The sequence below is a fragment of the Euprymna scolopes genome, chromosome 7, assembly GCF_053919585.1.
Source record: "Euprymna scolopes isolate OS-2025 chromosome 7, ASM5391958v1, whole genome shotgun sequence".
Taxonomy (NCBI): Eukaryota; Metazoa; Mollusca; class Cephalopoda; order Sepiida; family Sepiolidae; genus Euprymna; species Euprymna scolopes.
In genome coordinates this window covers 113,485,588-113,502,251 of record NC_136488.1, presented here as the reverse complement: position 1 = coordinate 113,502,251, position 16,664 = coordinate 113,485,588, and the positions used below count along the sequence as shown (strand labels likewise).

At 31.9% G+C, this 16,664-nt stretch overlaps 1 protein-coding gene across 24 annotated transcripts in view; it reads left to right on the top strand.

The window, feature by feature from the left end:
- Nucleotides 1-16,664, top strand: part of LOC145279892 (protein scribble homolog) — a 772,271-nt gene that overhangs the window by 397,855 nt on the left and 357,752 nt on the right. For all 24 annotated transcript variants that reach the window (XM_080131386.1, XM_080131379.1, XM_080131375.1 and 21 more), the window contains one exon: nucleotides 9,794-9,952. In XM_080131386.1, the coding sequence (XP_079987512.1) occupies nucleotides 9,794-9,952 (159 nt within the window). The remainder of the gene's footprint in view (nucleotides 1-9,793; nucleotides 9,953-16,664) is intronic.

The window sequence follows — 16,664 nt, the reverse complement described above, 5'->3', positions numbered from 1 at the left end:
GCAAAGAAGCCCCTCCCCCACACATACTCTCCTACTCCCTCCCTTAAACTGGTCAATATGGTGTTGGTTACACATTTACTGCTTGGAACAAAAATGTTGTCTGAAAAGAAGAAATTTTTTTTATACCTCTACCTTTCCCCTTTTTTCATCTTTTATTTTGCAAAATTAACTTCTTGGTCGCTTTGAAACAGTTAATAACAACTGAATTATTCATTCTCAGAAGAAAACACATTCAACATGGCTTGTACCACCTCCCCTCCTTCTACTATTCCTTCCCACACTTTTCTCTCTAATTTTTTTTCTTTTTTAAATTAAATATTTGAATGTCTATTGATTAAACAATGGTCTTGTTAGCTAAGGTTTCAATTTACTAAGAACATTTAATGTAGACTGATACACGAGTGTTAATATTTCCCTAGGAACTTAATCACCTTCAAAAACTATTATATTTTAAAAAATTCTTTACATTGTTTATGACTTGAACATCAAATCCTCAAATTATAAAAAAAAATTTTTTAAACTTACTCCCTTTTTAGAAATTCCTCAAATAAACAATTTTATGTTAAGAGATCTTATTTCCTTGCTAAAAATTTAATGATTGATAAAAAAATATATATAATCATAAATTTGAGTGCTTAATTGATAGGGAAGGTGAGGTCTTTACGAATTCAGTAAAAAAAAAAAAAAATTTTTTTTAAGAAGTATGGTAAGCATTTACTTTTGAAATTAATTTGGAGTTTATTTCTACATTCTTCTTTTTTAATTATCCTATTCACATTCCCACTTGTACTTCTCTCTAGTAAGCAACACCTTCTCCCATCTCACTTGTTCTTTGATAAGTCCTTCCAGCTTCATTCATAATAAGGTTCTTCCACCTTAGTTCTTCTTTGTAAGTAAACTTAAAAAATTCCAACCTATTACATCTGATAATTTACTGTATGTAAAATATGTTAAAAGTTATTACAATTTTACAAACTGAGTCTATTTTAAGGAAATTAAGTTTAAATTTTAAAATATTTTATGCATATTTTAAAACTTTTGGATTCTTAATGATTGATAATACACAACTTTTGTGACTGCAATAAAATCGATTTTTAATCGCAAATAAATCGAATTCCATTAAAAAGAAAATAAATTTAATCACTTTTTTTCTTGATTGAAAGTGAAAATCAAATTTCTACACAACATGAATGCTTTCTGTAATGGTTTGTTTTATGCAATATCAACATTTTTTTTGCATCATTTAATTCCAAAACAATATCAATTTTATTTAATCTATACATCTAACACAGAATTTTACCCTTCGCTGTGTTGGGGTGGTATTCATACTTTTACAATGGTATTACAATGTAAGTGAAATACATAGATCCCATTGGGATTTGAACTCAACTTACCCAATTTCCTAGTCTGCATCGGTTACAACTTGAAAGTAAATTTGGTAGACCAAAGTAGCAAAGAAAAAATTTTAAGATTGGATCATTTGTTGTAGGTTTTGATTTTTTTATACAATTGTAAAATAGAATCACTTTATAGGAGCATCTTGGGATTCATATAAAAACAACACAATTGAATACTTATTAAGTTCAGAATTTATCTTGGCTGATACTGGCATGTCTTAACATTTTAGATATCATTAGTATAAGCTATCATTAATTAATCTAGCTTCAGATATGAAATGATCAATGCAGACACTAACAAATATAAAGATTCAGTTGTACAGTGATAAAGCACAGATTATTCTAGTTTTCAACCAGTCATGCTTTCATTGCAAATTACTCTATTCTTTATAGTTGCCTTATCAAGACCAAAGTACTCAAAAATGCCTGCCACAACAGAGCAGTGCCTAATGTCACCCTAAAAACTAAGAAATATCTCAAATTAGAAAAGCTTGAAAATTATGTTATGAAGAGGTGAAAATTAAGCAACTAAGTGCCCAGGTAGCATTTTGTGCTTTGCAGAGGAAACCAACATGGCTGACATCTATAATATGACTATTAGCAATTCAAGTAAAATTTAAAAAAAAATTGTTTATTATTAAAATACAGCAATGTTCTAAGATTCAAGAACCCATATAAAATATTGGACCATTTAAAAAATATTAATTTGTTTTTCATGAATCTATAGAAACACTAAACAGACATAACATAAAACAAGAAATGTACTAAATCCAAAAATTATAAAACATTGCCTCAAATTTTCAAGTTACAATGTATTGCTCTCAGGCACTTTGCTTTTGTAATGCTAAAATTGTACTTATCCATTCTGAAACTCCAAAAATATCTACACCCTATGGATGGGGTCATGAATTTGCCAACTGTAACCCCATGCAGAGGGGTAGCCTGAAAACATAGCGACCTGTAGGCCATTAGTGTTGACCTGTGATGTCTTACAACAGAGTCCTGGTGAGCTATTCTCTTACTTCAGCTCTTACTATGATTACGTGGAAGATCAGAGAGGTTTGATCCAATCAATCAACCATTCATGTCATATATATTTCATCCTCAATCATATTATTCAATTTTAGTCTTCAAAAAAATATCAAAAGCTCATTTTTCCTTTTATATTTTCTTCCTAAATAAATATTGAAAGACTATGGGTAAGAGTCAGTCATGTTGAAAACAAAGAAGATTCTCAATAACAAGAGCTATATTTTTAAAGCGTAATGTTTTCAAAGAACAATGTACTCTAAAAGTAGTATACTGGATGGGTGTTCCATTTTCCTGTTCATGAGTAATGATGGTACCTTTTGTGAAATCAAATCTAAAACATTCAGCGCTCCAGCCTTAGTCATTATTTAACACTTCAGCTTTCATTGTTATCGTCTGAGCCATCACCGATGAATAAAAAATTGCTAAAAATTAAGCGGCTTTAAGTTAAAAATGTATATGTACACATGCTCAAAAGTTAGTCGATTTACTCCTGCTAAGGTCAACTTTTTTTTTTTTAAATTTCACATGTTAGAAGCTATTTGTACAAGCTAAAAACCAAATCGAAAGTGTTTCCAGGGTCCAAATACCCAAGTTTCAAGTGTGTAGACCAAATAATCAGAGAGGAGTTTAGTAGAGTAGTTTCACACATACAGACAAGGTCACTTTTATAGAAAAGAAAAGTTCTGTGTTTTCATCCTAAATTCTATGCAATTATGCACAATGTAGAAACTATGGATAATTAGAATTAAGTGGTATAGTGAAATGAAACCAATGATATAAAAAAAAACCATAAAAAGTGAATAAGTAATTACTGCTCGTTTTTTAAAGAAATATGCAAATTAGTTAACCTTAATATAGTTGTTTGCATATCCATAATTGAGTATATTAAGAAGTTTTAATAATTTTTTCAATAGAAAAAGTAGGTTTTTAATATCAATGTCAGAGCGAGAAAAAAAAAAACTCAACTTTATAGGTATATTATATTTGACAACTTTATTCCGCATTAAATAACCTGTGGATGGATGATTGATATACCATTAAAAAAAATCTATTATAAAGAATTGTAAGTGAAAATATTGCTCATGATAATTACATGCATATAATAACACTTGAAAACATTTTCAGATTAAAATTTAAATTAAAAAAGTTTGTTGTTTTAATTTCATACTATGAATCATAAATTTCAATAGAATTTATTAAGATTTTTATTTATTTTCTGCATAGGAGTTTAACGGGAATGAAGCTGATCACATGATGTTTTTTAACACAATAATATGTTCAACTTTGTTTAGCACATTTATATTTTAATATACAAGGTGACTACAATCAGTTTCCAAGCGTTTTTCATCTGGCACTTTTCTTGATAGTACACCCATGAAACTCTAGTCCTTTTTGAAGTAATCTCCTCCGACTGCAATGCATTTGTACCATTCCAACAACTTCTGGAAGGCCTCATGGAAGTACTCTTGTGTGAGCATGTCAATAACTCTTGTCACAGCCTCTTTCATCTCCTCAATTCTCTCATAACAACAGCCTCTAAGGTTTTCCTTGAGCTTAAGGAATAACCAAAAGTCACAGGGAGCAAAATCTGGACTTTAGGGAAGAGTGAGGAATTGTGTTGATGTCCATCTTGGTCAAATAGTCTGTGACAAGAATGGAGTTTTCGACTGGTGAATTGCCCTGGTGGAAATGCCACTGACCCGATTTGAAGAGTGCTGGCCTCTTTCGATGGAATCTCTTCCTCAACTCCCTTAAAGCCTCAACAAAGTATTCCTTGTTGACTGTCTATCCAGTCAGAACCCAGTGCATGTAGATCATTCCCGTGTTGTCAGAAAAAGGGATCATTATGTCTCTGGGTAGATTTGTTCTTGGATTTGGGAGAGCCAGAATGTTTCCACTGAGAGCTCTGTCTCTTGATCAGTTCTACCATCCCCCTGCTGTCTTATCTTCTCTGAGCACTCTTGAGTGTAAATCTTGTGCATGAATAAGTGTCTGTACAGTTCCCACGACGGTCCTTATCCATGAAATTATTTATTTGGCCAACCAACTCTGGTGTTCTGACGTCTTTACTCCTCCCACACCTCTCATCATACATCACAGACTCCTTGCCTTCCTTGAACCTCTTATGCCACTCAAAACTGATACTTGATTTATGGAAGGTGGTCCAAAAGCAGTCTGAAACATTCCATACGTTTCTGTGGCATTTTTTCCAAGTTTAAAATCGAATTTATTGCATATCATTCTTCTGTCCACACATTTAAATTGCATTTTTTAAAATTCACACGCTGTGACAATTAGGCTTTTAGTAGGGTGTATTTTGAATATACAGATACATTTAAATTCTTATTTTTATATTTTTATTAATATTTTAGTTAATTGGGTTTTCATAAATTAATACAAAAACCATCATTAAAACTTGATATTTTATTTTTTTGATGTGCTGTAAAATCTCAAAATAATTTCATGAGCTAATTGAATAATTAATCAATTTGTTAAAGTTGATTTGAATTTCATTATTTCATACTTCAGTATTTAATAAATAATCTTTTCCTCTCTTCCACAATCATTAACAACATTTTGTAATTTATTTGTAATAGGGAATTTACCTTGAATTTCAATATATTCTTTTAATATTTTCCTTTTATTGAAATTAAAATCAACTAATTTTGCAAATATTCTAAGGAAATTAGCTAAGTTTTAATCAAGTTTTAAACTGTAACACTATCGAATGTTATCTTATTTCTTTTATTAAAAACATGGCAGCTTTAAACCTCTATTAAAACAGTTTTAGAGTAATTTCCTTGAATAAAATGTATGAAGACTAAATATTTACATCCATATCATGAAAAACATTTTTAAAGAAAATAATTAAGGTTTTAGCTTAGCCATTCTTTTTTGCAAAGCAAATGGAAACAAAAATTCTTGATATTTAACTACATAAATTTATGGAGTTATTAAATTCCTTTTTTTTTTACCCTAATTTTTTTTTTGTTTTTGTTTTTTTTTTTTTGTTCACTCTAAAATGACTAAATTTTGCAGTTCAGTGTGATAAAAGATTTTAAAACTCTTCACTCTCTTTGCCACTAGTTTCAAACTAACATTGCTGCATTACATTTAAATTGTATAATAATCGTCATCTAGTTTATAATAATTGCAATTACATATAATAAATATTAACATACTTATGTAAAATAAGTTCTTAAATGTTGTAGGATTCTATATTTAACAAAAGATTATTGAGACTTAGGTTGTTTCCAAATTAAATCCGCATTCAATATTGGACTTGATTTCAGAGATGTTGTATAATTTAAACATTAGGATAGCAAACCCATTCTTTGAATCACTAAGAAAATCTTTCTTTCTCACTCCTAAATATTGTCATAATTATAATTCTTTGTTAATATTTCAAATATTTTATATATTCGAAGAACAAAGTATTTACAAGTGTTTGAAAACTATTGAAAATCCCTTTTAACAGATTGTAATTTGGGTTCAAGTGTATGGAAAATATCATGTTGATTTGTTAGAAATTTGTCTGCATCTTCTTTGGCTTTGGTGAAGATGTGCTCATTCCTCTCATGATCTCAATCAGAAATATCATATTTTTTTGCTCTGTTTTTCATTTGTCTATAACTTTACTCATTTTGTCTTTCATGATCCATTCATTATAGTGGTTATTATCAATTGTCAATAATTTAGCTTATTTTTAAAATGACGTTAAAGCATACACAAATGTGTGTGCACTAAACTTTTCTTAAGCTCTTTCACACCTTCTCTTATCAAGAGATAATGAAAGATGTAATAATGCAGGTAGAAGCTCTTTTTCATTTGTTATTTTTAATCGTTTTCAACAAAATATATTAAAGTGTTTTAATGGATGCTCACCTGCATTGGCTAATACTATTTTCCATTGTCCTTTATAAGGTAATTTTACATATCATTGCTTTTTCTCTCAGTGTCAGAAAGAGTTTTCGAGAATTCTATGATATTTTCTTTTCAGTCTATCTTGAAAGTCTTGTAAAATTTTTCAGTTCTATCCACACACACAATTTCAGTGAAATTGAATATTCTGTTTCTTGAAAATATCTTTCATATTTCTTGTTTAAATTGATTTAAAATTGGACATTTTATTCTTAACAGTGTATCTATTTATATGTAAGTAATATACTATATAGTTTCTGATAAGTTAAATTTATTTACATCTGTGGAAATTTGACGAGTATTCTCATTTAAAATATCAGTATAAATAGAGTGAAATCTTCAGTTTTTTAACATGTTATTGCCCATTATCATAAATCGCTGGTACAAAAAAAAAATTGTTTATATGCGGGAAGCTGGCCAAAGTTAGAGATTGCTACCCACATGGATGCTTTCATATCTCAAACATAATAACAAGGCAATCTTGTTGGAAATTGTGCATAACAGCTTGAGATGACAATTAGCCAAATAGGATCTTTGTTTCCAATCAATTTGCCAATTGTGTAAAAGTTTTCGCATCTTGGAATGATGTTACAATAGTTGTTTCTTAATCTAAAACACAATGGAAACGCCAACAGCTGGCAGTCACTGGTAACATTTAAACAGAAACTAAAGTTGGAAATTTGTCTGCTTCTCAGTGAAGAATCAAAATTCTGTATTTTCTTTGGTTATACATCTGGAGAAAAGTATACAATGGATATGGTGGCAAATATATACAAGAAAATGCATATAATTTGGAGTTGCATGTTAGCTTTCAGTGTCACAAAGATATTTTTCAAACAAACAATTGTCTATTAAGATTCTTTATCTCCTACATTAAGGATAAATTTTGGGACAATGAATTTGTAGTCTTCAAGCATTACTTGCTCCATCTCACACAATGAAATCTATAAAAGAATGGTTCAGGGATAAGGGAATACCAACCATTAATTGACCTGCCGATAGTCCAAATGAAAATCTGTATGTTGAATTTTCGAGATTAAAAAAATATTATCCATCAAATATTTAAATAAATAAGCAAGTTATTACTGAAGTGTGGACATTAGTGTTACAGGAGATTTGCTGTGATTTAACCAGTTCGTTAAGTGCAAGAAATAGTAAATGTAGAAGGCACTACCACGAGTAGAAAATTTTTTAATACAATTCTTCAAAAGTCTGTTTTATAAATGAATATTTTTGTTGTCTTGTTATTAGATAAATCTTCAAATTTATAAAATTTTACATTTCAAAGAAAACCAAGTTTGTCAGTAGCAGATTATTTTCATGTATTAATAAGAACTGTCAACATTTAAACAAATTTAAACAAGAAATGTAAGGTTTAATGCAAAAACTGAACATTCATTTCACTGAATTTTTTTCATCTTAACTGTGAGACTGCATGCTTCCTCCTCTTCCCACTTAAATTGCAAATTATTGCTCAGTTATACAGCCTGAGAATTTTTCCAAATTCTAGTCATTTTTCATTTTGTATCCCTTACCGTTTTGCATGACTCTTCCATTATCTTTTAGACAATGCTTTCTCTCTGTCTCTTCCCCATAACCTATGCACTTGTGGCATGTTTTATTTGTTATCTGTTCTCAGCAATAATTGTTACCAAAAAAGAACCCAATTCTGAATCTTTGCCAAAGTGTAAGCATCCAATTCTCAATAGAAATGGTCCACAGCAAAATTGATTCTAAATTCAAAAGACAGAGAGATTCTTGTAGTTATAAATACAACAGTTTTTACAATTGCTTTAATGAGTGGCGACTCATTATGGTTTTCCTTTTGTTTTATTTTTCACTTGTAGGAAAATTGCTTTCAAAATGTTCTTGACACTTTCAATGAGAAAATTTGCTCTTTTTATGTTGCAAAACAATTTTTTTCACACCTAAATGTATTAACTTTGATGTTAACATTTTTTGTAACGTTTTAAATTTCTGTTATTTGACATTGTATTTTGTTTGCTTTTTGCTTTTTTATTTCATTTTTTGTTTTGCTTATTAATAATTTACTTCATTTAGCTGTGTCTGTATGTATATACATTTGTAGATATCTTATATATTTATATGCATATTTCGTTGAATATACTTTATGTCAATTTAATCTTTGGTTGATCTGCTCAAGTCACCTAATTAGGTCCTCAATGTCTTGTTGAACTTGGTGAATAGATTATCAAAATATAGAGTCAACATAGCGCTTGTCTTATTCAATGAAGTATGCATGAACAAATGCTGCCACATAGGTACATATCAGCATAATTCATTCTTTCAAGACCATTTGATTAAATAAAATAGAAATTTTATTTATAATTTAAAAACAATCACATTCAACTTAATGACCTGTCACCAATTTATAAGTAGTCTACAAGGTTGTCATTGACATTTGAAAGATTATCATTTTTTGCAGAATAGTTACAATGTCTTGATTTAAGTTTGAATATTTTTTTCCTTTTCAGGTAATCTCTCTTTTTTTCTTTTTTTTTTTTTTCTTTTCTTGTATTATTTGTTTGTTTAATTCCTGGAATGTTGGCTTGTTTCTAACATTTAATCGCTTAACTATTAGTTTTGTTCTAGATTTGCTTAAATAGATTTAGAACATTGCATTGATTTCTTAACAGTATGTTTTTATTTATTCATATAGATTTTTTTATAATTTAAAGGAAAAAAAATAGTCATAAATTTGAAAAAATTCAGTGGTGTTATTCAATTAAAATTGTTGTAGTCTTGTAATATCAGATGAGTGAAACACATTATGAATATAATAGAAGCCAAGTAAATCTTTTCATAGGCTCGATGTTATGTTATAGATATACTCAAGCTATGCAAAAAATGTTTATGCTTCATTCCCAAGGAAAATTGTATATACATAATATTTTGTTATATAAGAAGTAGTAATATATAAATATATAGCAAATAGTGAGACAGGTGTAATCTCGTTTCAATCAAAAGATTCATAAGGAAACTAAAAATGCCTTGGTGAGATCCTCCATATAATTCTATTAATATTCTTGTAGTTTAGATATCACATTGCAGTAATTTATTACATCATAACTACTGAATGGTAAAATGGATTGAGAACATTTTCAAATTATTAATTTAAATTAGCTTGTGTGTTCTTTTTATTATTAGTTTTCTTGGCCCAAATTAGAAGTTTTTATTTTGTTACCCCCCCCCCCACCCCACATACACTAACAGATTTATTCATTGATACTAACCATATTCTTTCTTTCCCTAGTTTTGACAATGATTTGTTAAGATTAGATTGTCTTGCTTTCATATTGAACTGGAGATAATGCATCTTTGTTGTTCTTTGAATATTAATTTATTAAATGATAAAAAAATGTTGCTTTCTTTGTGTGTGTGTGTTGTTTTTTTTGCTTAAAAATGATTATTTTTCTACATAGGAATCTATATCTGATGCTGTTGATCCTGCTGTTGCCTCATCAATTGATGAAGTAGAAGAGGAAGAAATGACACTACATGTAACCAGACTTGTTGGACAAGGCTTAGGGATTAGCATTTCTGGTGGTAAAGGTTCTACACCTTACAAAGGAAACGATGAGGTGAGTTATAAGTTATCTTTTTATTTTATTTTTTATTCTTTTTATTTTTCCATTTCTTTTAAATGTATTATGGTTAAACAAACTGGAAAAATTAACTACTTTATAACTAACTAGCATGAATACCCAGCATTGTCTGGGTCGACATGAAATTCCGTTTGGACACACCTGCTATACTAAGGATATTGAGCAGTTTTTCATTATTGTATGTCAACTCTATCGTTACCCCCACAAGTTAAAAAATAAGAGTGGATAAAAAAAGAAGTCTGTGACAACTGCCCCACCAGATCTTTCAATAGAAGGGATACGCAGAGAAGAAGCTATTCTCTGGATATTGAGCACTTGCCTGTGCGCTGGAAAAAAAAACTCCCACCCCCTAAAAAATATGAATCAAAGCAACTTTTCTTTCAATCAAAATAGCAGGGAATGCCAGTGCGACCAAGAAAAAATAAATGAGCTGCGACAGCTGGGCTCAAACATAACACGTGAAAGAGGCAAAAGTTACAGGCAAGCGTATTTGCCCACACGGCCACAAGTGCTTATGACATAACATTGCAAAATAAGTGTTTTAAACATATTTTTAGTTTGATATGTGTGTGTGACTTACGACAGAATTAATTTTTTTTTCTAATTTTCACATATTATGCATCCAAGGTGTTGGTCTTTCGGATGGTACCAGTTTCGACTTGGTCAAATGCGGATGACAAAAGTTTTAAGCAGACATATAAAAACACACACACACACACAGGTCCCCTTTATATAATAGATTAAGAATAAGCTCCATTTTTTAAATATATTTTATATATAAAACACTATTAATAATGCAGATCCCATATCTGAGGCCGAAACTATACTACTGAAGACAATGTACTTAGTATAAAATAGTATAGCAGGTACCTACACACTAAATAGTAATATCTATTGACCTAATATCTTTTTGGGAGTTTGTATAGAGAGAGTAGTGTAGTATCTGTTCTGTTGTCATGATGCTATACTCCCAGGCATTATCTCCTTTGGGGGAAAGATTACTGTAGTATTTCTTCGTTTGTCATGATACCAACCTCCCAGTCATTACATCCCCCTTTAGAAAGGGCAATGTAATATCACACAGATTTACTATTTTTCATTCAATTGATGTCGCAGAAGTTCAAAAAACATTTTTTATTAGCTTCTATGCATTTTGGCCAAGATCATAATATGACATCTGTTTTCACTACACATTTTTAATAAATAAAAAATAAAATTATTTGTAAATCTATTGTACTATTCTTAAGGTGGGTAGAATAACATAGTATATGTTTCTCTTCTATTTTATTTCAAACAGCCATACTAATAAATGCGCCGCCTAGCTTTGAATGTTGGCAAAAATGGTAGATAATTTCCATTCAAATCAAGTCGGGAACGATTTGAGGAAAGTGAAGAAAGAGATTTGCTCAAGAATTACATACGTAAAGTTGGTAACTGAATTCTAGTAAGCAAAAAGAAATATTTTAAAAAGAAAAAAATATTTTTAAAAAAATTAAGCAAAAATAAATATAAAAAGTCTGTTTTTCTTTCAGTTATGTGTTACTTTATTTACCTGATTGTTTTTCTTTCTACACTTGCCCCAGGTCACCCCTCTCCCAAATACTATTGTGAAATTTTATTATTGGAATTTATTGTCAATTTACAGCTTGTGGTTCACTTGCTATTTTTTCCTCAAAATAAACGCGTTCTCCAATTTTTAATTCAACTTCTGCCCACATTCTTTTGCAAAAAAAAACTGCTGACCCTATTCCATTTTAGTATACTTTTCAAATAGTCATACTAATAAATGTGCCCCCCCCTACGTCAAAGGTTAGCAAAAGGGAAGACCATTTCCATTTAAATCAAGTCAGAAATGACTCAAGGAAATCAGCCGATTTGCTCAAGAATTACATACGTTACATTTGCCAACTGAATTCTTTTTTTCAGATAGTAAGAGGGGAATCTATCACCATACTTTACCCTAAACAGGTCAATTGAACTTATATTAAGTAGAATACTTAATATTATCTTATTTTTAATGGAGAGGGGACAATGCATTGTGGATGTGTTTTTGGCAGGCCCCATAACTCTCGCTTTTCCTTATTTGTCTCTCAGCCCTCATTTAGAATGAGGGGAAAAGGTCAGCAGAATTTTTTGCGTGAACAGTCGCCTGAGATGTCGGAAATTTTCTGTTTCTATTTCTATCCTTGTAACCACGTCACTAATAAGGGTGCTGGAAGTAAATGTTTTACTGGGCTGACATTATCTGCTTGATAGTCAGGGACTCGAACTTTGGACTAACTACAAAGGAGGCTGTGTGGGAGATATAGAGAGCAAGCACATCCTATTGATGGTCATTCCCATAAAGAGGTGGGACTGGATGATAATATCCTGGAGATATGTTCTTTCTATTTACATCAATGATTTGCTGAGAGCAGGTGGTGGATGTGAACACTACACAAACACAAAGGCAACTTGCTTGAAATTTTGTGAGTTGTTACCTATGATAACATTCTGAGCTGTCCCTCTCTACATCTCAAATGAAAGTTGTATAGTAGCTGTATCAGGAGCATCTTGATATCTTTTAACTGACTGCAACATAATGACAAATCTATGATCAGAGGGATCTGCAATGTGAAATCTGACCAAACACATCAGGTCAGAGGATTTGTTGAAAGCACTACACTTTCTCAATGTGGAGGTTATCGTAAGGATGAATAGATTACTTTGATATGGTCAGATACAATGTTCATCCTCCTGGATAAATCGTTGCGGAAGCATGAATGTTTTGAATTGCAGGAAGGTTGGGCAGCAAACGAAAACTTGGAAACCAGTGATTAGACACGTCCACATATCGTGGAATTTGGAGACAGCTGATCCTCTGAATCATGACAAGTGAAGAGTAAGCTTGTGCAATATCAGAAAACATCTGACCCCTAAACATGGGAGAAAAGTGATATTAAAATATAAGTTCATTTTGATATAAAAAAAAAATGTCCAAGTTAAATTTCTTAGTCTAATATAAAAAGTCCACCTGATCAACTTTTCATTTGTTGATAGTCAAATGGAGGGAAAGGGGTCTCTAACAACTGGAGGACTTTAAAAACCCATATTATTTAATTAATTGAAATTCTTATGAAGATGAGTAATTTGTATTATTTATCGATTTATTGCGGATTATTATCCTAACTTTCTAGTTGTTTGATGACATTTCGGCCAGTTATTCCTCTGGCCTTTGTCAGGTGGTTAACCGCGATTGGATAGGAACACTGAATCTCCTAACTGCATCCTCAGCAATTACTGCCTTCCATAGTTGTTGTTGTTAAACAACTACTAGAAGATGAGGATAATAGTCCCGCAATAAATAAATGAATAAATAATTTAAAAACATAGTTTTAAAGTTCAACAAAATTTGTGAAACTCAGCATAGAAAGGTACTTCAGTTATATAGATATAATATTACTAATTTACATGCAGTGTTTATAATGATTTCTTTAAGTTTTCAACTTCGCTCAAGCTTTTTTTTAAGAAGATTCATTTAAAGATTTCACCATTATTTTATACAACCATAACTATGATGAGGATCTATGTTATTTACATTAAAACTGGGAATATTTTCAAATTTGTACTGTTATGTAATCTCCCCCCTCTCTGGGTATTTTAATAAGAATCACTTAAGGATTCTGCTTTCATTTTTATGTAACCATATGATAAGGATCTCCATTAGTTTCCTCAAAATTTAAATTATTTAAAAAATTTGACCATTACAGAATTCGTGTTGCTATTACCCGAGTTGTTTTAATAAGAATCAAGGAATTTATTTTTATTTTGATACTATGATTACTATAATGAGGATCTTCATTATTTTCATCAAATTTTCACCAGATATGGGTAGATAGCCTCACTGCCTTGTTGATAACTTGGCAAAGGCTGAGAGAATAAACCCTAACAAAAAATCTGGTTTGGCATCCCGGTAGGTGGATGGTGAAGTGCTGTAATACCTTTCTGACAACTTCTGCAGCTGTGCTGGCTCCAATTGTATCGGCTTGCCGTTCTGTCAAACTTTGTCTGGGCAAACCTAGGTCTCCTTATCACCCGGCCAGGCCTGCATCTGGAGAAGCAACTTCAGCTTTGACTTTATAACCATAGTAAACGCTGTAGTGCACCAGACTAGTTGCAGAACGTCATTGTCTCACGAAACAGAAGGTTACCACTATCATCATTATACAATGATTATTTTAAATATTATTCCATTCAAAATTATTAAACCTTAGAGTATATACCAAATCTAATATATAAACGGCTATATGTCGGTCTGTCTGTCTGTCTGTCTTCATATTTTTAAACTCTATCTCCTCTGAAAATAAAAGATGGGCATGTGACCAACTTACCCGAACTGCCATTAGAACAAGTTTGGTTAATTTCTTTTTAAAATTAAAAACCACAAACAATGGATAACTAAATTTGATGACCTTCCAGGCATTGCTTTAACACTTGCAGGCATATAGGTAAGTATGTAGGGCAACACATGATGGATGAATGCTTAATAATCTTTGGAAAACTCCCTTGTTGGGGCACATAGATAGGATTGTTGTAACATCATTGAGCCCTTTTTGGCATGACACTGCTGCTATGAGATAGTAACATAGTCATGGCATGCTATTTAAATTTTGGGAAGTTAGCTTTCTTTTGCTTATGGTCATGTCATGAAATCAGAATTGTATAAAAATTATGTATTTTGTAAAGTAGTCAAAGTTTCTCAATATCAAAGTGTTAGTTCTGTTTTTCACAAAAGTTGTTGCTATGTCCATCGCATGCTAGATATGACTGTTTGAATGTTCTTTGCATTATCCTGCCCTTTGAAAATTTCCCTGATAATGACTGTTTTTCTTTTATGTAGCTACAAGCAAAAAGCTATTTCCCTGACAATGCCACGCAATTTCAAACGCAAGACAGACCGTGGAAATACTTCAGATGTGATGAGGCATGCATGTCATGTGGTCATGGAGGGAGGAAAAGTTTCAACTGTGGCAAAACAATGCCAAGAATGACACTTAATAGATATTCTATGAAATATCAGGAAGGCAACAATGTTGATTACAGCTAAGATGCATTAAAAAAGAACAAGATGGTTTTTTCTCATGAAATGGAAGAAGATCTAGCTGTGCATATCAAGTTATTGGCAAATATGTTTCATAGCTTAAGTGTCACTAAGTGTCTTGAGCTGGCTTATGAGTATGCACATCGGAATGATCTTCAAATGCTTTTGAATTGGAGGGAGAAAAAGAAAGCTGGTTGGGACTGGTAGCTAAGTTTTAGTAATCACAATCAGCTGTCTATCTGAAAGCCTGAAGCTACATCATTTGCACGTTCATCTACATTTAACAAAACTGTTGTCAACATGGTTTTTGATAATTTGGCCAACCTAATGGACAAGTACAACTTTAGCCCTTGTCAAATTTATAATGTGGATGAAACTGGGTGCACAAATGTCCAAACACCCAAAGCAGTTGTCGCAGCTAAGGGACAGAAGCAGGTTGGCAGCATAATATCTGCTGAGAAAGGTTGCCTTAAGATAGTTGTTTATGCCATTTCTGCAACAGGACAGTGTGTTCCGCCTATGTTTATTTTTCCACGAGAGAATTATAAGGAGCACTTCATAAATGGAGCACCATCTGGTTCTATTGGTACAGCTAGACAGTCAGGGTGGATTGATGAATCTGCCTTTATCCAATACATGCACCATTTCATCAAGCATGTACATTGCACAAAATCAGAACCTGTTCTGATGATTCTCGACAATCATGGCTATCATCGCAGTTTGGAGGCTATTGATTTGGCCAAGGAGCATAGGATTGTTATGTTAACTATTCCACCTCACACTTCACATCATCTGCAGCCACTTGATAAATCCATATGTGGCCCTTTCAAAACTGCATTCAACCTCGTAATGGATGCGTGGCTTCGTTTGAACCAGGGAAGAACTATTACAATTTATGACCTTCCTCAACTTGTCTGCGAGGCAGTGACACCAGCAAATGCAATTGCTGGCTTCAGTAAAACTGGCATTTATCCGTACAACAGCCAAGTATTTACAGACTTGGATTTTGCTGCTGCCGAAAAAACAAATCAGCCAATGATCAACGTTGATGAGGATAATGCTGATAAACACACTGACAGTTTGTTTGATCTAAGTATTGAGAAGATGGACAGTTATGTATCACCATCTGTGATTGTGTCAGTGCTGAAAGCACAACCAAAGAAAATAACTGGTAGAGGAAGAAAGAAAGGGAAAACCCAAATTCTTACAGCCACACCTGTCTGAGATGAAATTGCTAGCTCAAGCAAAGCTCAGAAGAAACAACCAAAAAAGTCAGTAAAAAGCTTTACGCAACGAAAATGAGTCTGAGTTTGAATCAGATGTGGATGAATCTGATGTGGATGAATCTGATGCAGACCAGCTAGTTGAATCTAGTAGTAGCCATGATGTTGACAAAATCATTGAAGGTGATTTTGTTGTGACTCAAGTCACAGGCAAAAGAAGGAAAGCCAACTACATCTTTCGAATTGACTTCTTAGATTCTGAAGAGGATTCATATGGGTGCTTATTCCTGAAAAAAATCAGTCAAGGCACAGCTGTGTTTGTTGCAGACCATGATGATTACGGAAATGTTCAGAAAGATGACATTCTTCGGAAATTACCAATTCC